At 39.8% G+C, this 24931-nt stretch overlaps 1 protein-coding gene across 8 annotated transcripts in view; it reads right to left on the bottom strand.

The window, feature by feature from the left end:
- Positions 1 to 2463: 2463 nt before the first annotated feature.
- The window catches only part of kcnma1a (potassium large conductance calcium-activated channel, subfamily M, alpha member 1a), a 141106-nt gene continuing 118638 nt past the window's right edge, over positions 2464 to 24931 (bottom strand). For 3 of the 8 annotated variants that reach the window (XM_067610262.1, XM_067610256.1, XM_067610258.1), the window contains 9 exons: positions 23624 to 23747; positions 22161 to 22385; positions 21418 to 21610; positions 18265 to 18378; positions 14694 to 14824; positions 12376 to 12570; positions 11784 to 11902; positions 11075 to 11299; positions 2464 to 7090 (listed from right to left, as the gene is read on the bottom strand). In XM_067610262.1, coding sequence (XP_067466363.1) covers positions 7069 to 7090; positions 11075 to 11299; positions 11784 to 11902; positions 12376 to 12570; positions 14694 to 14824; positions 18265 to 18378; positions 21418 to 21610; positions 22161 to 22385; positions 23624 to 23747 — 1348 coding nt within the window. In that variant the 3' untranslated portion in view covers positions 2464 to 7068. Of the gene's footprint in view, positions 7091 to 9895; positions 9925 to 11074; positions 11300 to 11783; positions 11903 to 12375; positions 12571 to 14693; positions 14825 to 16788; positions 16873 to 18264; positions 18379 to 21417; positions 21611 to 22160; positions 22386 to 23623; positions 23751 to 24931 lie in introns of all 8 variants that reach the window. The other 5 variants (XM_067610259.1, XM_067610260.1, XM_067610255.1 and 2 more) reach the window with 3 other exon arrangements.

Raw genomic sequence — 24931 nt, 5'->3', positions numbered from 1 at the left:
ATCCACAGTGCTGACATGACAGCACAGCCAGATACCTGGTATGATGTCCTTTGCTCATCCGCTGTCACCGTCTCCGTGGAGATATACGAGCCAATGTGGACAGAATGTGATTCAAATTCTATTCCCGCCACTCACTGTGGATCCCCGCTGACTGACAGTGTGACAGGTGAAAGTGATGGAGCAGCTAATAGCATGTCAGTAAACGTAAATCAAGACTAATGCCAGGCTTAATGGAAAGGCGGATTGGTGGTGTGACTTGGACTGCAGGGTCACGACCCCTCCGCAGGGTGGGGATTGGTAAAATACAATATAGATTCATCCGAGGCTTCCCCTGGTGATAGTCAAGGTCAGGCAGTGGGTCTATTTCAATTTTACAGTACCTGTCTGTTGTGTATAGTCGCTGTAAAGTGCTAAAGTGACAGTTCAGCTGTGATGTGGCTGCATTGATATTTATCCCCTTTTTTAAAAATTTTGTTTCTAAATATAGTGAAATAGTGAGCTTTTAGTTCCAGAGGTGAAAGATCCTTTACTATTAAAGGCTCTGTAAATATATATTTTTTTAATCAGTTTATTATTATTATTTCAATTCAGGTATTTCTATCTGTGATCTTGTTACTGGTACATAGCTTCAAACTATGTACATCCCTACATCACACAGGTGATGCCACAGACAGTATGTCCCTGCACCAATCACTATTGAGCAATATTTGAATATAAATTTGTTGAAAGTTGTGGGGCTGTTTGCTTGGGTTGCCAGGCCACTGCTGATCAAATCTGATCAGACCGCACCCACACAGTCCCGATGAAGCAGATTAGCTACATTTTTGAGTGTTAAACTTAGCATTTTAAAATGTGTTGGTATTGTTTTATTTTATGTGTCAGAGGTTGTATTGTCCTGTCAGCAACATTTTATGCTGCTGTCCTGGCCAGGTCTCCCATCCAACCTCAAAAGAACTTACCTCATTAAAGGTTAAATCAATAATTAATTAATTAATTCAAAATAATACCTAGGAATGTTTTTTTTTTTTTACTGAAGTTTAATTGCAGTTGATGCTTTAGTCGTTAGGTATTATTACTGATTGGAACTTGTTTCCAGGCTGAAATTTCTTTTTTAGGAATAAATCCTGCTTCTCTTTCCAGTTAAGGAAACACTTGATTTCTGCAACTTTTTTACCTTTATTGGACTACGGTGATCTGCTCTTTAGGAATGCACCTGACCAGTGCATAAATAAGTTGGATATTGTATACCACTGTATATGTTTTTTTTATGTTTTATCACTGGCTGTGGCAATCTCATACACCACTGTACTCTGTATGTCTGAAGACTTTCGTATTGGTTGGTTTTTATATACAAATCTCTCCTTGGGCTGGTTCCTCCTTATCTGTGTACATACATGTGTAAAGACCCAAATCGATATGGCCTGCGCTCTCACGATATTCTACAGATGTTGGTCCCCAGAGTTAGAACACAACTAGACCAAAAAGCTTTTATATACACTGCCCCTTCTTCCCGGAATAATGTACAGAAGGACCTGAAATCGTCAGAGCTACTATGGGGGAATTTAAGTCAATTTTAAAGCATTGAGAAAATAACACTCTTGGTAGATGTCATTGCTCCTAAATTTTCACTGAAATCATTTTAGTAAATTGTACCTGTTTTTGCATCATAACTGGATTTTTGTCCTTGACCTTGTATTGCATATTAACTGGATATTGTGTTCATTCGTTTGTGCGACAGTTGTATTTGTCTGTTTGTATTGTTTGTGTTAATTGCTGTAACAATGTTTTGCTGCTCTCTTGGCCAGGTCTCTCTTGGAAAAGAGATTTTAATCTTTCTGAGACTTTTAGCTGATTAAATAAAGGATATACAGTATATAGTAGTATTTAATTGTTATAAAAGTTGTTATAGTTTTTTTTAAATATGTTTAAAAAAAATTTTTTAAAAAGGTAGCAATACCACAAGTAAAAATCTTGCATTTAAAATCTTACCCAAGTAAAAGTAGAAAAGTATTATCAGTAAAAACTAAAAATTTTATTAAACTAAAAGAAGTATATTTTTAAGATGTGACAAAAGTTATATTAATTATATATTATATTATTGTATTATCATTATTCTTAGAGTATTGACATTTCAGCAACATTTAACACTCAACATTTTAGCAGGTGGTGCTATTTATAATTATTTCATATACTGTTGGGTAGTTTAACCTATAAAATTGATATATTTTGCATGTAAAATCTTAATCTGCAAAATCAAACTATAGCTCTCAAATTAATGTTGTGGAGAAAAAAGTACATTACTATCCTCTGAAATGTAGTGGAGTATAAGTATCCAGTAAAAGTTAAGTACAGTACTTGAGTGAATGTACTAGTCACTTTCCACCACCTCAAGACTGAGGGAGTGTAATAACAGATGAAAACATGTCTTTGCAGTTGGAATAAAAAAAGAGGAGAATTTCCAGGTTTAGAACACAAATACATCCATTTTAATTTGAGAAAATACAAAAAGAAACCATGTACAATCTATGTACAAACTTTTTGTACAAGACAGTATATTTATCAGCAGATTATATTTGACAGAGTCAGGTAGATCAACTCAGCACCATCAAATAATCAATTTATCCATCATATCTAGAACACATCCAAAACTAATTAGACTGCTATGTCAAACTCCTGTTTGCTGCAATGACGATGTGCCAACAAATTCTATCTGTGATACGCAAGAGCAATGTCCTGAATTCTTCCTTAACTGATAGGCAGCCAAAAATTAACAAAAATTGCAAGTTTTCTTAAAAAAAAAACATAAAAATTGCCGAATGCAATTTTAATGTATTATTAAGACTTGAGACCCACCTCCCATCCCCATAAGTATTATATATTCTATTATATCTAGTACAATTCCCAGCAAATAAGTTATTATATCCATCCTTTACAGCAAAAAATAGATTAACAAAAATAATGCAACATACTGTAACAGTAATGTATGACGCATCATAGTCTTTGATTTGTTAAGTGGACAACAACACATCTGATGTTACAGACATGGGCCTCTATGTGCATCTTTCAGTCATCCATATCTAACTACACTACATGACACAACCTGATAACCTGTAACCAAACACACAGCAGAGACGATATGTGTGGTTTGACAACCAGGGGCTCAACATCTGTCTTACCCCGGCTTCCTGAATGCCACTTCTCGCTATAGTGGGACTTAATATGGGCCCTCCTCTTGACCTCCTGCACTGCCTGGCACTATACTGGCATGGAGGCATTGATGGCTTGGATGTTCTCCATGTCAGTACAAGACACCGTTTTCACAGTGGAAAACACTTGGACTCAGCTCCCTAAAAGTGAGTCTGTGTCCCTGAATGACTGAAGGATGCTTGCTCAACTAAACTTTTCATGGCACTTCAAAAAACACTCTAAAAACTTTAGAGGTATACAATGCAAAGACCTAAAAACATCTAAAAGAGACGTATGACAAGGTGTAGGAAGGAGAGACATCTCAGTGTTGTGAATAATGCCAGCCTGAATGAGTTGCACAATGACGGCTCAGGTAGAAAAAGCACAGTAATCAAGTGTAATGAAAACCAGTGGTGCATTACTTTAGGAGTTTGTGTTAATGCCAGTTTGCAGCATGTGCCGTTTTACTTCTGAGCAATGCTATGTTTAATTACCTCAAAAATACTCTGTAAACAAATAAGGAGCAGTTGTGACAGATTGTGGCAGATAATGACAAGCTGACAAAATGGAATGTAAACCCTGTAATAATGTAATAAAAACAGGAAAATTAAGGATGTTCTCTCTTTTGATAACCTTTGCTGAATTGGTGCTACCTTCCATCCTTCTAGATCAAATTCTTCTCCATGTGTCACATACAGTACTTGAATAGTCTCCTCATTCCTATGAGAATCCAGGATCTTTCATTTTCAAAATATTGTCTTTTTTTTCTTTTTTTTTTTTAAACATAACAATCAGTTTGTCGATTCTATGTATAATGAGTCATTGCCATTACCAAATATTAATAGTTCCTTATTGTTCAGGCTAGCAAGTATGCCATTAACAACCCAATTATACATACATTTTACTCACATATTTTCTGAAAAGAAATCTATTTGCTACAAAGTTTGACAACGATGTAATCACAGTTCAAAAGTTCACTTCAAGACAAATGTGTATGAGGCTTCAGTATAGTTGCACCACACCCAATAGACGGACATTGAAGCTCAGATCATTCAGTTTGAGAAAGAAATGTGGTCTATATAATGGGTTGAATTTACACAAACATATTTAGCACAATATTATGTTCTTTTCCATTTTCCAAAATTGTTTTTTTTTTCTTAATAAATACTTTTCTTTTACACTCTTTAGAGGAGAATCGCTGCAATAAACAGTGTCTCCCTGTCATATTAGAAATCATATTTAGTGGAAATCACTAGCACACTGTGCTGTAGTGTACACACTCTTCCTTCACACTGGGGACCTAATTTAGGTCAAACACATCTAATGAAGGTCATTCAGTTCTGGCCTGCACACAGAGGGAGCGACTCAATGATCTTCTAATTATTATCACCACTCTGATCTGCTCTCCATCTAGATACAGCATTTACCCCCCTGATACATAACTCCTTTACACCTATCTTTCTGTCTGCATGTTCACAGCTAGGGATGCTTAGTCGCAGACACATTATTTAGTCGTAGACATGGCTCATCTGTCCAACCAAAAGAGGCTTCGGATGAGCCTAAATTTATTTCTACAAGCACTCAACAGAGCCGAGCTGCCAGGCTGAAGATGGTGGCTTCACAATGCAAGCTAGTCTAAGCTTTATTAGCTCCAGAGTGATGCAGTTTGTTAAAGAGGGAGCAGGGGAATAAAAAAATAACGTTTTGTTTTAGTATGATGTGAAATAAATGGTGATGTAGTCAAACACAAAATCCACTGATATGTAGTTGTAATTAAAGATACTAATTGAGTTTTTTCTTTATCTCCTATAGTACTTTTCACTTGGTTCCTGTCTATAAAAATAAGTACAAATTGATTATGCTTATGGATACAAAATAAAATGTTTATATGTATAAATCCAACTACACATTTGTATTGTTTTAGGAGTACAAGGCTACCTCCTCAATCCTTCATTATCATCACAGCTGGATTTGGATCTATCAGTGGCAAACCATGTGCACACAGGCTAGCATAAAGAACACATGTTCCTCTCTTGTGTCCTTATTAGCAAGTCTGTGGTATTGTTGCATTTCCTCCCAACTATGTTTGAGCATTTCCCCATGTTAGGAGACCGAGCACAGCAGCTTAACTCCTGAGAGTTTTTTCAAGCGTGTGACATCTGGATTGGCAACAGAGAACATCCAAGCTCTTTATTGCCTCTGTGCCAACCCTGTGCCAGGCAGTTGCCCTGATCAAAGGAGGACCCATTAATGCCCACTTTTATGCAATATGTGGCATTTCATTCCTCAGACATGAGCTTTTTGTAACAGACAAAACATTCAGATAATACACCACTCTTCTTCGTGATCCCAATTCTGCCGCAGATTTCACGGCGTAGCGTTAACGGTGGACACGCAGCTGCTGCTGATATTAGCTCGGCTCAATCATAGTTGGGGATTTCAGTTTGCTTTTTTAATGCAACATACTATTTTTGTTAGTAGATCCAAACCCTCCACACTGTTCTACTGTTTTTCTACCATGACTTATTTTTTTTAGAGCTAAGATCCCACATGCTGTTCCTTCAAAGGTGCACCATCACATACAAGCCGATGGGGGGATGACGGCACTGATCAGCGCAACACCAGAAGGACGAGTGGCTGCAACGCACGCACACACACACACGCACACACACACACGCACACACACACACACACACAGCGTGTCCTGAACGCATGAAGGACAGGGTAGGCTGTTTTTCGTCCTTCTCATGTATTCAGGTTGATCAACCGCACTGTATCTGTTATAGAGGGGGCTCAGGCACATATCATGCGATAGGAGCTTGAAACACAGTCACAGGCGTCATGATCTGACGTATCAGCAGGAGACATGTAGGTACAGGGTTTTCTTTCAGCCAGCATACACCAACTCTGCACCATTCTCTGAGTTTTAGACTACTGTTTTGCAAGATGACTTTGTACTGCAGGACTGGAATGCTCTCACTCAACATGACGAGTCAACGGTGAAGTAGCAAACCTTAAGCAATGACATGATGTATAACAACCTAAAAGCAAGATTAGTATGCCTCCAAAGCCAAGCAGCCCTCCCTCCCTTCCTCCCTTCCTTCCTTGCTTCCTTCATCTCCTAGGAGACATTTTTACTGGTGGAGGGGTCTCACGGTTCCAGTTGTTCTGCCAGAAAGTAACTTGTTCAGTTTTAGTGCAAATAGAACAGAAGCAGACAGGAGATGTGGAGTCGATGAGCCCAGCTGGTTTGATGTGACGCATCTGGGTGAATCTTTGGGAGATGATATGATCGCTGCAACCCTCATCCTCCAATAACCAGTCACCTTAGCCATGGAGTCTGGTCACACGAAGAGGTGAACTATTGCAAATTACAGGAAGTACTCTTTTTTTTTTTTGTCAACTCTTAAAATAATTCCAAAAAGTGCTAGGGGGGAGGGGCTGTACAATCCTTATTTGATTGTCATTATGTACATCTCTATGGATACATTAATAAATAAAACAATGTCCAAGAGCATGGAAGTAACGTTAAAGGTATACACATAGGAGGTCCCTTCCAGTTTGGGTTCCTGTCCAACTCTCGTTTAGAAGAATGAGTGAAGAGAAATGTGTCAGTCTTCAACACCCCCATCATCATTATCATCATTTTCATCATCATCATCATCATCATCATTCCTCCAATGGTGATGTCTTCCCCATCTCTTCAGAAAGAGCGCACAGATGTCTGGTGAGTCAGCAAGAAAACCTGGTGTTCAGCATTCATCTTCAACTTCTCTGATTGGTGGAATCAGACTACTAGTGGATTTGTATTGGTTGACTTGGTTGGCCATGTGAGTGCTCATGGGCTTGATCTGAATGTTCCGTGGGTAGGCATTTTCCGGTTCATCTGTAAACCATTTCTTTTCTGAAGGCGAGAGAGGAAGAAGAAAAAGCAGAGTTAGTTTGAAAAAGTGCGTCACATGGGATTGCTTACAACCATACTGCCTCAGTTTAAGTGATAGATTTGCATGGCATTCTTTGTGATTAGCATCAAACCGTGAGGTCCAGTTTAAGTTTGAGTTCTGGTGCACTGATTTGAAGTTGCAAATCAATTTGAAGTTGTCACGGTGGCATTGTTTATCTCAAATACAGCTGTGTAAGTTGATGGATATAATCTGTCTGAATTCTAATGTACCGTGTAACAAAGAATTTCATTAAAGAAAACAAAACAACAAATATCCATTTTAGACAGAACAAAAAAATCACCATAAAGGCATTGTTCAGTCCAAGGTCAGTTCACCCAAATTACAAACCATTGTTTCACTTTCTTCTGATATCTAGCCACAAAGATAGTTTTTGGTTTCATTCCCAGTTTTTGAGATATCCATCGGAGAGAGATTTATACTGCCACCTCAATACAATGAAGGAGAACTGAACTGAGTTTATGGTGCTCGTAGCATTTGAAATCATGTCACCAAATTTTAGAGGAACTTTTATCTACCAACGAAATAGTTCTTATTAAAGCTTTAAAGGGAACATATGCTTTTTGGAATTTCTGTTTTTATTTCTGCTGTTTTCTATACTGAACTGAGTGTCTGCATAAGGTGTCAGTATAAGTTAAGAGTTTTTAAACTGTAAATCATGCAAAGATATTCCAGTAGAGCCTGAGAATATAGAATATAGATATAGACCTGGAAATGTGCATGAGACGTCCTCTTTAAAGCATGTTTTGTGGACTATCCAGACTAAAGGCGTGTTCAGACAGGAACGTGAACCTAACTACAGACGCAGTGTTGTTGCATATAAAGTCAATGCATATGAACAGTCGCAAGATTACTTGAGGCAAAGATGCATTTGTGCAATTTGAAAAAATATTTGCTTATCCCGATGCTTTGTGACTCCAATTCATGAACGTGTGGAGACCATGGAAAAAGGAGGGAAAAAACGGGAAGAGCTTGAGCTCCTGGTGAGTTCTGAGATGACAAACACGCCAGTTGGTGCATACATTGCTAGCAAGCTACAACTAACGTCTGTACAGTTGTTACATTAGCTGTTTGAGGCAATAAACACATAGCAGAAAACACTCCAGCTCTCAAATTTGTTTAATTTTCACGTTCTGTCTGAACATGGAAAGAAATGTTGTTGCTGATTTTGAAAAAAATGTAAAAAATGCAATTTCCACCACAGATCAAATTCTGTTCTGTAGAAATAGATCCAAATCCAGCTGCGTAGAAATCTCTGAGATTGATATATCAAAACCTGGCCAAAAGAAATGTAACTATATGCATGGCTAGGTGCCACTAGTGTTGAGTTAGAAAAATTTTTTTTTTTTTTGTATTTTGGATACTGACACTTAAAGCTAACTCATAACTTACAAAGTATATATCCTAAACAGTCACATTTCATAGTAAGTCTTGCTCTCATGCTGGCAGTCATTATGTGAGAGAAGAGATTTTAAAGAGTTGGATGTGTCATTTTGGAGAGACTCTCTTCATGTTTAAGTAGGCTATGAGAGCACTGTTTCTGAGCACGGTGTGAGGAAAGGGAAGGGTGTGTACCAGCTGTCAGAAGTTTGTAAACTCTCTCCCAGCACTTCACAGGCATCTGCAATGCCATTCAACATGTCACTTCCTTTTGGGTGAAGTTGTAATATCAAATTTTAACTTTGCTATGTGGAGCAAACCTCTGTGTGTGTGTGTGTCTGCATGTGTGTGCGCAAGCGCTTGTGTGAATGTGTGTTCATATACATGCAGGCTTGGAGATTCATTTGTGTGGGCCTGTGTGTGTGTGTGTGTGTGTATGTCTGTGTGTGCGTGCGTGCGTGTCAGCAAGCTTAAGGCTGCGGGGCCATGTGTTACAGCAAAGGCATTTGATGTGTAGAATTGTGCCTGAGGTGAAGCAAGATGTCTGCCATCTCTCTCCGCTGCCGATACGGTGAACTTAGTGTTGTCGCCTCAAACCACCATATCAGGTGCACAGGGTTACAAGGAGGAAACTCACAGACTCATATCCCCCTCCAATTTGGACTTTAAATCGGTCACACCTCCCACTTTTTTGGTGTGACCGATGGCACAGGGCTGGACACACTTTCTTAAAGTTCTGTGAAAAATAAGCAATTTGGCTGCATCAGGGGGATTTGAATCAGTCTGACCTAGATGTGAGCTATGATCTGGGTTTGTACAGTTGGGCAACATGTTACCCTGTGGTTTATGCTGATGCTGGTACAATAACAACATACTGTACTCAATGACCGCAAATATGAACTCTGCTAAAAATCTGCTACAGTCATCTGACAGCATTCAATAAGAGGGAAGATGCGCAAACACACAGACCTCTCACACAATGCAAACCATCTCAAGTTGAAATCATAAAAAGGCATGATGAATGACGGGGAAAAAAAACAATGGAGAAAAGGATTTGTCTGGAGGAAAAGAAAACTCATATCATCAAGTGAGGTAAAGGCACAAAGAAAGGGGGGGGGTTTCGTCTCAACCTCATGCAATGTGGAGATGGTCCTGATCATGGCAGGGAGGAGGCAGGAGCAGCAGCAGACATTTTGCTTTCCAGATGAAAGCAAAACTTAAACTGAGGCATGGTTTACTTCATATCTGAAGAACAGAGTAAATAAAAACAAACTCCCCTCGTCATAACAATATCCACAGAGGACATAGTTATGACTGGAACCCCAAGTAAAGGTTGCTAAGTCATGCAGAATCGTTAACTTGCATACCTTGGCCCATTCTATTCATCCTTGTTGCACTTCAGAAAGAGAGGTAAGTAATCTACTGTAAGTAAGTCGTATTTACAGTCTACAAGGCAAATACACAACTGACAAGTGACTACCAAGTCCAACTAAAGCTTCTTACAGCAGTATTTCGACTACAGTATATCATACATCTTAATTTTAAGATGTATTGAGGGCTTTTCATTTATCATTTAGTAAATCTTTGTGAAAGAGTACGATTGTAACCAATCTGCATGCTTTTAGAATATGTCACGATTTAAAAATTTTGTTACTGTATTCTCCCACATGAAAATTAAATTCAACGTGTATATTTTGGAGGAAGATTATATAACATGTAGGTTAAAAATTATTTCACCAAATTTAAAATAATCTTATGACTGTAATTATAAACAAAACAGGAAATAAGAGCCTGCTAAAGAGGGCTACCAACATGGACATGCAGTAAAGCAGTACAGATGCAACAAAATATCAACACCGCTAATGGGGGATGATCTTATGAGTTACAATGTATCAGTAATGTTGCTCTACCATTTATATAAACTACTAAAAATACAGCTACAGTAAGTAAATCACAATACATTACATCCATGATCGAGGCGTACTCATCATGTCTGTTAAAATGTGCACAAATATCAACAAATATTCAACAAACAACAGTTATTTACTTCACAAATATAAGGGTTAGACACAAAACATCTAATATATTAAGACAGATACAACAGGTAGACGACATATTGGATGTGTGTGTTGTATTATGTCATGTCATTTTGCTGTGTTTGAGGCCTTTACTGTAAACTTGTTTCCAACCACAAAGGCAAACAAGTGGTTTTTAATGTTTACAATACCACAGAGTCTTTGACTATAACAAATGTGCCCGGCTTTCCACAGAGTGAGTTCGCTAAATTTGTTAATGTCATGTAGTGATTGCTGTGATGTGAGAGTGAAGACCACATGCAGATGATTATGGAGGAAAAAGCACAAACACTGGGCATGGACGCAGAGCACAAATCACAAACAAAACACAAATCCCACAATATACAGTACTCATCAGTGCATGTGTCACCACAGTCTGCACACACACACACACGCACGCACACACATCTATAGAATACAGGTATAAAACACTTAACATGCAGGCTAAAACTCTAATGTGAGTGCACATACTTCTGTTTGTCGCGGGCCTCCCGGGTCTTACTGCTGCGGTTCTGCCGGTTGGAGGGCGGGATGGAGTGGATGGAGGAGCTCTTTTTGCTGGAGGAATGAGAGGAGTGGGAAGAGTGGGACAAGCTTGTTCGGGACTGGCCCGCGTTGTGGTCAAACTGCATGAGGCAGAAGATCAGGTCTGTGGGCACCAGCTCAAACTCATACGGTGGGTTTGTGATCACATATCTGCCCAGAAAAAAAATGTTAGAGAGGATTAAACTTTAACAATCCTTTCTGGGAAAGAGCAAATAGTGAAGGATACATCAAAGAAAGAAAAGCATATATTGACTGCAAAGGAGTTTGGGGTTGTGTTAACTTAATTAACAACTTCACTACTACAATATTTAAAGAAGCAATATGGATAAATGTATATACATACATATGAGTGTGCAAAAAATTCAAATTAATAATTAGACAGAAAATATACTTCAATTAATATCTGTTTACAAATTAGAGAATTTTGACAATGAAGAACAATATAAAAAAACACTAGATTTATTTTGCATTACAATAGAAAATATTGTACTTAACAAGAGGCAATTCTATGTTATGAATCAAATGCAATTCATGTTATTATATGAATTGCATTTGATGGTGGACATCAGCCTAATCAGACATTTTATAACAATAAAATGTTCATTTTAACACTGAGCAAAGGCAGATATTGTACCGTTTTGTACACGGGCTCGGTACACTGAGATGAGCGTCTCTTAATCTGTAGATTCCAAAACACAGCATGTTGTACGTCTTCAATGCTTTACAGAATAAATCCCCGTAGCAGCCGCCATCCTGATGAACAACAGAACAAAGACACCATCCGTGTGTGTTAGGTCAGCCTGATGATATGGTTCAGTGGCAGTAAATGTGATTCTTTGTAAAGTTGTGGTGCAAATTCAGTGTTCTGCATTGCAGAGGATATTCTGCTTGCGAGTGAATACCAGCTGTTGGCAATGGTGACTGTAGCAATCAGCAATGCTTTAAAATTATGCCATAATTAATTCAAGAAAAGAGCAAATTACTTCAATATTGGAAGTTCTTCATAACAATGACAAAAACCTGTGAAAACAAGGTTGGAACGAATTAAACTTGGAATTTCCTTGGTGGTGTTCATTGTTCTCTCCAAAGCCCTCCACCCACTAAGGCCTGCTTTGCGTGATCACTGTTCTTCACATCGGATTAAGGACCGCGAGGAGCGGAGGCGGCCAGATGTGTGCTGCTGGGTAGTGCCAAAACGTGTCATCTCTGCTTAAACATTCACTTACCCCCAAGTCGGCAAATGGCCCATCGTAGAGGGCTAGCTGGGCGACGCGACACCTGTCTCTGTTAGCCAGTGTCTGCGGTGTGCTGTAGCCTCCTCTGAGAGCGTTCTCCTCAGCCAACAGAGCCTCAAGCTCTGGTGTGGCTCCCCCTGTGACCAGCGTCCGAATCAGCGTGAGGATGTTGTCGTTGAAGTATGTCTGGGGAGAAGAGGGAGGATAACTGTAAGCAGATGCCATTAGTTCAGAGGTGGCAGATGTGGGAAAAAGGTTGAGTCCCTGTTATGTGGACCCTCAGCTTGTCTCTTCACATAGAACTGACTGGGAAGAGAGGAAGCAGATCTACATATTACAGAGGACTTTCTGTCTGGTGCACCACTCTTATGATGTTATAATTTCAACAGATTTAAAGATTTGGTTCACCAAAATTGCAATAACAAAAATAAAAACAAAAAAAGGCCTAAAGTGATATTTAGACATGCACATAGTTTTGGTTTTATTTGCTTAGATTTTTAGATCTGACTTATCTTTTTTCAGATCTCTCTTATTTGTGGTGTTCAAAACAATCACATTTGAAAAAATCAACAGCAGCATATCTTTCCAGACTCAACATCCCTGTTGCTCTGGATTATCCACAGATGTCACTGCGCACAGTTGTCATTGGAAATACTTTCTACAGCAGAAACAGTTTCTATGAAATGTGTTGACAGCTCTTTCTGTATTTTATCCAGAGTAAACACAATTTTTATAAAAATTTCATTTTTAAACACCACAAACTAAATTCTATTCATTGTATTTGGTGAAAGCTGAAATGTAAAAGACAATAGCTAAAAATCTGGGGAAAAAAACAAAACTATTTGCTTTTATAATTTGGGTGAACTGATCCTTTTAATTATTCACTGCAAAACATAGTCTTATTAGGTTAAACGTCATTTGTCAAATTTGAGATAAACATAGTCAAATAACACCTGATGATCAAATGTGGGATCAGCTCTTTAAATGAAACAGATATACTTCAATACAACACTATTCTCTCCTCTCTGAACACTGTTCTGTGCATTGTATGTCTTTTTTCCCTTCTGAAACAACGATTTGACTGCGCTCTGTAGGTGTCAGGTTCTCTTGTCCTTCAAGCCGATCAGGACCTGTTTTTGCCGCATGTGAAGACAGCCGATGTCACTCGGCAGCCGGGCCAGAGTGGCAGCTCCTCTCTCCGGGCCCCTGACAGGCCTGCAGAGCCTCATGATGGATGAGCACTGTCCATTAGCTAGCTTCACCTCTGACCAGTGCCAGACTACAGCTGACGCCTGCTCTACTCCCTGCTCAACTCAGCTCTGCACACCCCTCTAACCCCTCACTCAACGAGAGGGCTGCTGGAATTAAGCCATCACAGCACCAAAGGGGAAAAATACAGTTTGTCATGAGAAGGGGTGGGGGGGGATGAGGTGTAGAAGGGGATTTTCTTCCCCTACCTCTTCCTTTATCTTATCTTTGGTGCAGCGGTGACATTGTCAAAAGATGAAAGACTGTTTCTTTGGCCTGTTACAGTCAAGTGCTACGCTAAACTTCAACACTTACTTTGTTTAAAGACCTAATAAGGCTCTTGAAAGTTGAATTCATAATACTTAAGATGAGGAGTGACGACCAACAATTCTCCTTTTGATGTCAGTGCAGCTGGCAGGCATGTCTGATCAATGTACTGAACCATTTCATTTACCAACTTCTGTCTACTTGAAATGCCCAAACTGTCCATCTACTGAAACTTATCACTATACATACCCCATTTTTTCTCTACTGAGAAAGCATTTCTGAATTACACCAACTGCAAAGTCTATATTGTTCATGAGATAATCTTCTCTTTAATTTAAAAATTACTTTCTTTTCTAACCAGATAATGTACTATTTGGAAATATGTTTCTGATTGAATGTGAAATACATGAGTAATATATCTGATAGTACAGTCATGACCACCAAAGAAGTGAAAGAAAACCAAAAAATTCTCTGCATTCTGACCTTTTAAAGTTTTCTAAGGTCCATTTTTCAAGTCTGACTCACCAAGTTTCTTAACTCTTTCCCTCACCCAACAGTCTCTACCAGTGCAACAACATGCAATCATTACCCAGTGGGCCAAGTATCCCCATGTACTTTTTGTGAAATGTTCTCTTTTTGAAATTCAGTTACTGTGTAAGAGCAACCAAACACAAAATAAACTGAAAACCTAAATTATAAAACATGTTGGAAAATGTACAATTCCACAAAGTGATAATCGGTTTTGGAAAACATTCTACCACCACAGTGAGTGTACAGCGCGTTTGAAGACTCACCGCGCTCATCAGGGAGTCGAGTACACTGACAGCGAAGGCAGTGCCGCAGGCGAAGGGCTGAGTGAGGTACAGCTCTGTGTCTGGGTCGTCATCATCATCTTGGTCCAGGAACTGAACGTTTGAGTCGTTCACTGAGAGAGGAGAAACACAGCTGAGTTAGAGACAGGGAGCTGTGAGGAGGAATGAGCACAAACACACACACAGACACCAACACACCTGAGAGTTCAAAAATAAAGAAAGATTTTAGTTATTTGTGTCTTTAAGTTACATTTGAAAAGATTTGGATAAGTCATGCTAATGCAACAGATAAATCTCAGGTATATAGGTATCGATTTAAGGTTTGAGCTTATAATATAATGTAAAATTAGATGCACATTATATTTTGCTTCTTTATTTTGCAGTCTTACAGTTGCACTTATTTTTAACCACAACACTAAACATGAACGTAATTTCTTCTCCAAACAATTGACATGATTTTTTGATTGGCCCTAAAATACTGTAGGTTAAAAATACAGTAAATATGTTATCTGTAATTTTCTATCCTTCTATCCATGTACTGTATCATTGTTTGGAAGGTGAAAAAAAAGGTTTTTAACTTTATCAAAAAGCTTTTTTTTTTTTTTTTTTTAGAAATTTGAATATTAAATCTACAGTTTATCACATGCAGGGTGCATTTCATACATTTATACAAACCACAATTTAAGGAGAAAATATTGAAGTACATTATGCATACACAGTGATAACCATTGCAGAAGTCCCCAGTTATGAATCAGTCATATATCTATTCTCCATTAGTACCTCAGTAGCCACTGTGTCTTGATCTTAAATTACTGCAATACAAAACTACATATACAGTATACTGTATATATTGTAACACACACAAACAGATAAATTCTCTGTCAAGAGACAGTGACCAGTCTGTGTACTGTGAAGCCTGCGTAAAAATAAAATATGAATATTTTTATAGAGATAAACAGCATACAGGTAATTCTTAATGTATCCGGTAAATGTGATAAAAAGTGAGACTTCAACAATGGCTACTATAACATTAGAAATCCATGCACTTATAAAGTCATGCTATGTTTTTCAGAGTTTTTCTTGATAAATGTGTTTGTCACATCATCACTTTCAGAGATATGTATCTCAAATATTTACCTGTGCCCTGAAAGTCAAATAAATTCCAGATAACAGCACACTTTTTTGAATCTCAAGATTAATGACAAATATCAGGCCCAATGAATGAACTAAATGGCAAAGTAAGAACCCAAAGCTGAAATAATAAGATTTTTTTGGTTTCACATGTAGAGCATAATTAGTGGAACAAAATAAAAACAATAATATACTTGGTACTTCAACCAAGTACTCTCTATAGCGCCTGTCTTTTTCCTCAGATTGTATTTCTAGCAGCAGTGGGCAGTGAAGGGTCTAAGAACCAGCATAACTTGAAAAACGAGCATCACCCATCACCCAAGTTTTTGTTTGACTCCTCCGATATCTGTGCTTCAGAGATACGGTCTGGAGGAGAAATAAAGAAACTGGAAAATAAATTTAAAAAATAAATAAACAGCTTAAAAGATGGTTTGATCTTGAGATTTTTTTTTTTGTTTTTGAAATCTGATTTCTTCCCAGGCTTCCTGTGTGCTGTGGAACAGAAATGTCAGTCAAAGAGACAAGGGGCTGATGCAAACGGGCGTGGGCCAAAGGAGTGAATTGGGGGGGGGGGGGGTGTGCGTGTGTGTGTGTGCGTGTGAGTGGAGGAGGAGGAGGACTAGGGGGGTTGAGGGGCAGGAGGGGTGTTGCTATGAAAACAGCCACAAGGACAGACTGAGCATGATCAAAGGCCTAGTGATGCTCTGCAAACACAACTGGAGGAAAAAAAAAAAAACAACCCCAAAAAGAAAAAAAAAATCATTAAAAAGGGGCCAAAACAAGACAGTCAATTTCAACCAGAATGAAGAATAAAAATGTGTTCAAAGTGAAGCCATGGGAGCAGCGAGGGCCTTGACTGCAGCCAGATAAATCAAGACAAGCTGATGAGGAGCAGAGCGGCGGAGCGAGGGAACGAACGGCAGCAGAGGACAAAGGCTCAGCTTACCCAGCTCTGTTATCATTTGTATGTTGGTTCCACTTTTTTTTTCCTGACTGAGTGAAACCAATGGCAGTAGTTTGCCAGGTTTAGCTAATGGTGATGAGACAGTGCAGAGAGGGGGAAGAGATGGTGTCGTTATTGAAACAGTTTCAAAGACTGCAATAAAGGCATTTTCGCTGTCTCAGACTACTCGTGTCATCTCCGGAATTACTCTGAGACATTCATGGTTGTCCGGTATCTAAAAGTAAAGCACCCTGGATTAGAGTGCACCGTAGATACAAAGCCAGAGCTGTCGAACGGCCATACCACCACAACAACAATAAATTATTTCACGGTAAGACAGTGAAAGGGATAAACAAGGTCTTATCCATAAACACACCTACTTCACACGCCGCACCACAAAATTGATCATGCAACTCAGATGAGGCGTGTTTTTATGTTTCAACTTGACTTTAATCTGCTCCTGGCACTGTAAACTGAACATATGACAATGTAATTACAGTATATGGTTCCAGTGAGACATGCAGCCACTCTCTCCTCTGTATACTCTTACTCCTTCCTTTCCTGAAGGACAATGTTATCACATCTAGTGTTGCGGTAGCTGTAAAATTCTCTAGCTTGGGGCGAGCAGAGGAACAACACTGAAGCTTCTAGCGGGGTGAATTCGAGTCCTGGGCAGAAACCAATGACTCCAACAAAGCTAGCATCTAGTTTTGATGATTACGTATGCGGTCAGCAGTCTAATGGGAGAGCCTCTCCACAGGTAATGGCTGGCCCGGTTACAAGTAACATTAGGTAGCTCCTTTCTCTTTCTGGCCTTTTCTTAGCTGGCCTCATGCTCCATTGCTCCCTAATTGGGTCAGGGGAGACAGAGTAGCCAGTCTCTGGTGCTTTAGAAGGCCCCTCAGAGATCTGAAAGTTTCATGAGTCCCCACCACCAGTGGGAATACAGCCACTGCCATTGTTATTAATAAATGGACCCATTTTGCAACCAAGGCAGTTTTTTTCCCCTCTACCTTTTCACTCTCTTGCCTTTTTTTTTCCCCTTTCTCACCCTCTCCATCAGGCAGAGTTTCTCTTGTGCATTAGTGATGCAGGAGATGTAGCTACAGTCTTTAAAATGCCTGCCTGACATCCTCAAGTTACAGCAGTCCACATTGTCCGCAGAGCAACGATATGTTCCTGTCCCCACAAGCTAACATTATCATCACTTGACAAAAGCTAGTCAGATCCAATAATTCACATACGAATATGAACTTGAGTTGGGCAAAGCTACTGACACCATGAAGGTGAACAAAAATTCCACATGACACATTCCTAAGTCCATTTGACCTTGAATGAGTTGGAACTTTTGGTAGCAGCATGAAAGTCTTTGATTATCAGCTCTATGTGCCTATGTCGGCAAATGAATAATGAGTTGATCTGAGGTTACTGGGTATGGCATGCAATGTTTGCATTCAAGGTGGGTGTAAACAGTTTTACCTAGTTCTGTGATGATGGGGATGTTGGATCCGGTGGTGACGGAAGCCTGCCGCACAAAGCCATGTACTGGACTGCTGTCTGGAGATGACCTGTCCATTCCAGGAGGCGTGAAACCTGAACACCACAGCAAATACAGATTGACAGAGCACATTTATTTTCCATTATTATCTAGGTAAAGAAAAATACACACCAAGTAAAGTTTCTTAAGTGGTCCTACTACAAGGGTATCATAAGCACGAGGACATGACCTGGAACGCTGTATCAATACCATTATACATAGTGCTTGTCAGCTCACTCAGCAAGAAGTTGTTGATGTGCACTTTCTGTGTCATTCAAATGTGTGGATTGACAGAAAAAAAGGAAGTGGTGGAAGAGGGAGAGGAGAGTAAGTGAACAAGGCGCCTGCCTAAAAATTGCAACATGGATACTGTGCTTTTAGGGGTCAGCTACGACATATTTAGCATTCACATCCCTCCATCAACGGGCACACATAAATTTTATATGTTGTTCATTTTGTTACGATAAAATTGGTGAAGTGGATCCGGAAAACCTTTTATCGGAAATGGCGTGGCTCAGAACCATGAAATACAAGTGCAAGTGACAGGAGTATGAATTCACATGACTTCACATTTTTGCATTTCCTCAAAGTGACAAGTAAACACCTTAAATCTGTAATGCTATATGCATAATGCATCAACTGTGTTTTGACATCCATCATTTAGTGCTGACTACAGCAAAACGCCAGCTTATAGTGCCACCACCAAGGAAACATAATGCAGGGAATATATTCAGGTCACAAAGTTTTTAAAGGATTGCAAATTCTGTGTGTGTGTGTGCCTGTGTGTGTGTGTATGTGCCTTTTCTGTCAAGAAACTCAATGAGCTGCTTACATTACAAAAGAGATCTTCCAGCCCTTTGCAACACAAAACACACCAAGTAGTTGAGTACACAGTGGGAAGCACACACTGAACCAGAACTCTTGTTATACCAATTATTGAACTTGGAAATAGCAAAGGTTTGACACTCCGAGTCAACCAGAGAGCACAGGCTTAGACAGTGCGAACATCATTTTGTCGATGTCCATAAAGGATGATGCTTACCCCTCTGGAGAGTGACACCATGTTTTTGAATATTGCCTCTAAACACTGCTCTTATTGTATCATAGTGAACATGAAAACCGTACACAGCTGTAGAAGAACGGCTTCCATTCTGCGCTCTGTGTAGAGCAGAAAGTGATCGTTGGTGGGAACGGGGATACATGAAGCTTGCTGCTGAACTGCTTTCAAAATCTGTTACAGGTTACAAACAGCTCAAAAGTTGGGTTGGTGAGCTCCAAACAGAAAGCTGTTTGTCTTTCTAAGACAGAACCAGAGCGCTGCAAGACCAGAAGAGCTAAAATGTGTTTATCTCCCTGATCATCCTAATCTTCTAAAAGTGATTTCATGCAAAGATTTCATTCCGACATGAGTCATTCACTCCTATGACTCATGCAATACTCTTGTATCTCTTTATACAATTAAACCGAAAGTCAATGGGCAAAAATGCTAACATTTTTCTGCTTGAATCCTCTTAATTAAGGAAAAATTGAATTACTTCAGCTTATTTCTAATTGGATTTCATAATCAGTAGAAACTGTAACATTTTGGAAACTAACTCATCATTTACTGCCCAAAATAGACAAACCAGAGTTCACATCACACACAATATCTCCCCTTCTGGCTGTCTGGTGCTACTGTGAGGCTGTAACCTCATCTGTTTGGCTGCACTGTACAATAGACACGTGAGATCTGGGTTACATACCCCCTTATCCCTGTAGCCCCCCGGGCACAGCTATGCTCTGTGGTTGACTACATGCTAGAGCAGCCGTGAGAAGCTCTCCCTCAGGAAAGCGCATGTTTACTTATTCATTTGCACCTACTTGTTTTAAATTCCACAGACAGTGTCTGAATGTGAGCATCGCTTAGAGGAAGGAATCCCCAAAGCAATACCTATGATACAATAGTAGTGTCTGGGCATGTGCGTGTGTTTTTCCTGGTGTATGCATGATTGCATGTCACTACGGTGTGTGTGTGTTCTCTAAAGTGAAGTATTTATCACTGAAATGGGTGGTTGATGTAAGACCCAATTATTGATGACAATAGGCTCCATCCATCGACCCTGGGAGAGGATATAGGCTAGTGGGTTTCCATATTGAGGTGGCTTTCTGTGAATACTGCTCCCCAGAGTGGTGTGCTCTTAGATTTACCCCTGCTTATTGTTCCTCAGTGGCACTGCTATCGACAGCACATCACTCACTCAAGGCTGGAGAAATAACAGCATTGGCATTCTCCTAAAACATGTGGAAGTGCTCTGCACTAAAAAATAATGGCCTCTTGGACCTTCAACTTTGATTTGTATTTACAACAGTCACTGTGGTGGCACTAAATAGTACTGAGCTTGAGGCATGTCATGGCTTTCAGGCTAATCATAAACCGAAGATTACCTGTCTGTGGATGTGCGTGTAAAGATTGCGATGACATTGTTGTCTGTGTGTCTGTTTTGTGCGCGAACACGTGCACATGCATTTGAACGCGAAGGTGTGTGCATGCGAGTATCGCTGTTTTGTTGTGACTAATGAGGAGCAGCTGAATTGGCCTGTCTGGTGATTTGTACTGGCTGCTTAATGATGATGAGGCCTGATGGGATGCCAGGTTTGTGTGTTTGTCTGCAAACATCAACAATCTGTTCCAGACGATCTGCCAGACACCAGATCAGGGGGAACAACATCAAATGACACAGTCATGTTGATTACATCATTAAAAAGTATTATCAAGGAGGTTTAGCAGCATGTAATTACCAGGGACAAGACTGAAATCATCAGAAAATTATGTGGAGTAAACACTCTTCAAAGGCTTGATGAAGCAATCACCACAATGGTTTGTGTGCAGGAGTTACAGTAAAGTCAGTTTATAGATGCCACTCAGAACAAACTTGCAGAGTATTTCAATTAAGAGCACTTTATAGACTCTGTGCTTTACAAACTGTATTAATCCCTCCTATGTGGCCTTCTCATTTTCCCTCCAATCTTTTTCTCTCTTCACTGACTTCCCTCCCTGCTACAACTTGTCCCCTTTGGGCAGCAGTGCACATGGAGTCTAATAGGACGCTCCTTACCTTGGGAATTAGCCTGTAAGACCCCGATGCTGTCATCAAACTGCATAGACTTGATGTTGAGTGATGCCAAGATGCATTCCTTATCCTGAAGTGAGGCGTCTTCGATATTGTTCTGATTGGCTGACAGTATTACACACATGTCGCAGAGGTTGATGTTGACAGCCCTTAAATCTGCCCGACTTAATGGTGTACCCTTCAGGGTGAGGAGAACAGAGAGAGAAAGAGCAAGACAGAGAAAGAGAAAGCAAAATGCAAAGAACAGACAGATGGGGGAGAGAAAAAACAAATTTAAGAAGTGAGCGGAGTGGAGCTTTGGGAAATTAGTTAACAAGTATTCTTGTTTTGAGGCGATGACATTCCACTGATGTAACTGGGCATCGGAGAATCAGAGACATGGACTAATCTAAAGGCTAGCCTGCGCTGAGGGCTGTGTTTGAGATTCTTCTCTGATCATCAGTCAAGCCAGGCCTAACAAGCTCTAAGGCAGCAAACCACGCCATCTGTGATGGGCGCTGCAGCTGCAACACACATAAACTCCATTTTGGATATGCAGGATGTGTCACTGCTCTGGGTGAGGGGGGTTGACTGAGCTCTCATGGAGTGATCATTCAATTGAATAATGTGTGATCAAATCAAAGTGACAATCCCTCTCAGGATTTCAATGCCCATGTAACTCAAAATGTCAACGCCTTGTTAGTTGAATGATTCTGATTAATATTTATCTCCTAAGGCAGTGAACTCACAGGTAAGATGGAGACCTTGGGGAAGTTGTGTAAAGTTTCCCATTCTCTTCGCAGGTAATCCAGAGAGCCCACAAAGACTATAGGCTTTAGTTCATGATAATGGAAGTTGCTGGCTCTTAAAGGCATCACCAAGTTTCGCAGCCCCACTAAAGCGGACGTGACATCCCCAAATATACAGACCACTACATGGCCGCTCAGCACCGTCATGGAGGCTTCACTCCGGGTCTGCAGGGAACACAGGGGAGGGGGAGAAGAGCAGAGAGAAGGGAATGAGGAAAAGTGTAGATAGAGAGAAGAGTGGAAGAGACAAACACAGATTTACAGAAAAGAAATGAGTGATGTTAACAGAAAACTGAGTTATGTGCACCAGGTAACAACTTGTAGTTTTAACGGTTTTAAAGTTCACTATAAACTCTTATAAACCCACATGAAATAGTTTGTTAACCACTGATGAATTATAATTGAATCATATATTTAGTCCATCATTAAAACATTCTACTTATAGGCTTTATATTTTACAAAAACAAAAGTTTGGTTAACCACTATTCTGTTTATAAGCAGTTTATTGGATAATCTGAAACAGGGTTTTACAAAACAGACAAAACAAGTGGTCCTCCTCAAAGGGCAGCTGATTTAATCAGGTGCTGATAAATGCAGTTTGTAAGATTTTAGGCACATTCAGTATGTATGACTAGGACCCCTGTCATAAATCAGACAGGTATAAATAAACAAAGCTCCTCTGTGAAGCTCATGTTGTCACAGAACAATGCAACGCCCTGCTTTCAAGATCTGTCGCCTGTCGCACCAGCTTGATGTGCAAACTCGAGTGTATGTTAAGCACACTAAATGCTACTATGATAAAAGTTAGTGTGAAACTGAAGCTGTGTCTTTGTTTAGGTAAAACTAAGAACATTAGGGATCACTGCTGCAAATCAGCTCATAGTTTCAGCCTGATTTGGCAAATTTAACTTTTCTTCTTCTTTGCACACAATGAGAATTAAAGCCTGCATCATGTCTTCTGGGAGCAACAAAGTCACTGCTGTCTTCGTCAGACTAATGTCAACTATATGGGTGGCTGTTGCCTCTCTTGTTTTTATTTGGAAAGAGATGCTAGACACTTTGCAAAAATTCTGCTGATCCTGCCCAAACAAATGATGTATTAACCTAAATGCTTACAAACTGCCGAACTTGTTAAAACATCTGAGCAAACTCATGCGTGGAGTGTTGCAATGCCGTTCACTGATCCTTAGTGGGTATATAAAGAAAACAATAAACTCACCTTGAAACAACAGAGAGGCAGTGAGAGAGATTTCAATACATATTAGTATGTGATAGGATTACTTCAAAATTGAGGGGAAACTTTTGCTCCTGAGCATACTTACTTTACATTCTCTCTTTTCTCATATATTCTGTTTTTGTTAGTTTTTTTTTTAATGCAGTTACAAAATTCTTGCTCCACTCACCAGGATGACTTTTTCGATGTCTTTTGATGGGCACCAGTGAAACATCCCTGTCGAGTCATACCTCTTCACGTTCATGTCCATGTTTTCGATTTGCTCATTTCCAGGAATTAGAAGGGGGTCGTGTCTACTGAGAAAATGGAACAAGACGTTCATGTTAGACCAATTTGTGAAATGACTGCAGCAGTGGAAAAGTGGTAACATGAAGGAGATGAAAGAACTCTTTGCTCTCTTGAGATCAACACCATCTATTCATACAATGTCTTAAAGAGTGCATCCCATTCTCAGAGTGTTTAACTTTCTGTTGCACTACATACTATAGGTCCCATAACTACTGTAGCATTCCTCCTTTACTTCTTGTCCTTGATGTCAAGTCATCAGGAGACTCACAGACCCTAGTGCTCACAGTGGTACAGAGAAGAACAGCAAGACTTGAGTGCTACTGACTGAATGGCATGGCAACGCAAGGCCAATTACCAGCTTTTACCCTCTCTTCCAGTTCCTGACGCCATGCGGCGCAAATAGTAAAAGCTCCAAAGGCTCACACTTTAAATATTTCAGGAATTTGCCCAATCACATTTTGCTTTCCCAACTGATGGCCATTAATGTTTCAACAGCATGTCACAACCAAACAGGCTAATCCACAGCAGTGGGCTGCTGAGTTTTATCCGGTGTAACACTGACCATGAAAGGGCTCCTGTCAGTCCTGTTATACCGCCTCTCCTGTTGTTGCACTTATTCTACAAGACGTGTTCACACAGTTTCTCTAAAGGCGATCCAGAAAATTTAATCCAAAACACTGAGTCAGGATATCGTGCAGAAATTTAGTGCTGTTCTTCAATAAACATTGCTTATTTACAGCAACACATGTGTAATTTATTTACAATTCAGCCCAAATACTGGAAGCAGCACCATACAGACTCAAAAAGGGGAACTGAAGAGAGACAGACATTTGAATAATATGGGAGAAAACATCTCAGGAATTTGGCATACATCTCTCTCAGTATCACTCTCTCTATCCTCTATCAACATTGTCATTCGCTGACAAGGCTTTGATGTTGCCTCTTCCTTCAGCCTGCATTTGGGTTGCATGCCATCGCAGGAAAAGTAAAGGTAAGGGGGAAAAAAAGCTGTCAATTAGCCACCTTCTCTCTCTCTTTCTACCTCTCTTCCCCCCTCTTCCCTCTATCAGTTAGTGCAGGTGATAATAACACTGACAGCATTTAGTGTTTTTACACTCAGCCTGAATCTTTCATCCAGAGCCGCGTGTTGCGCCAATCAACTCCACGGAGCCCCTGTCACTTCAATCTG

Source organism: Thunnus thynnus, chromosome 14, assembly GCF_963924715.1.
Source record: "Thunnus thynnus chromosome 14, fThuThy2.1, whole genome shotgun sequence".
Classification (NCBI taxonomy): domain Eukaryota; kingdom Metazoa; phylum Chordata; class Actinopteri; order Scombriformes; family Scombridae; genus Thunnus; species Thunnus thynnus.
This window is presented reverse-complemented; position numbering and strand designations above follow the sequence as displayed.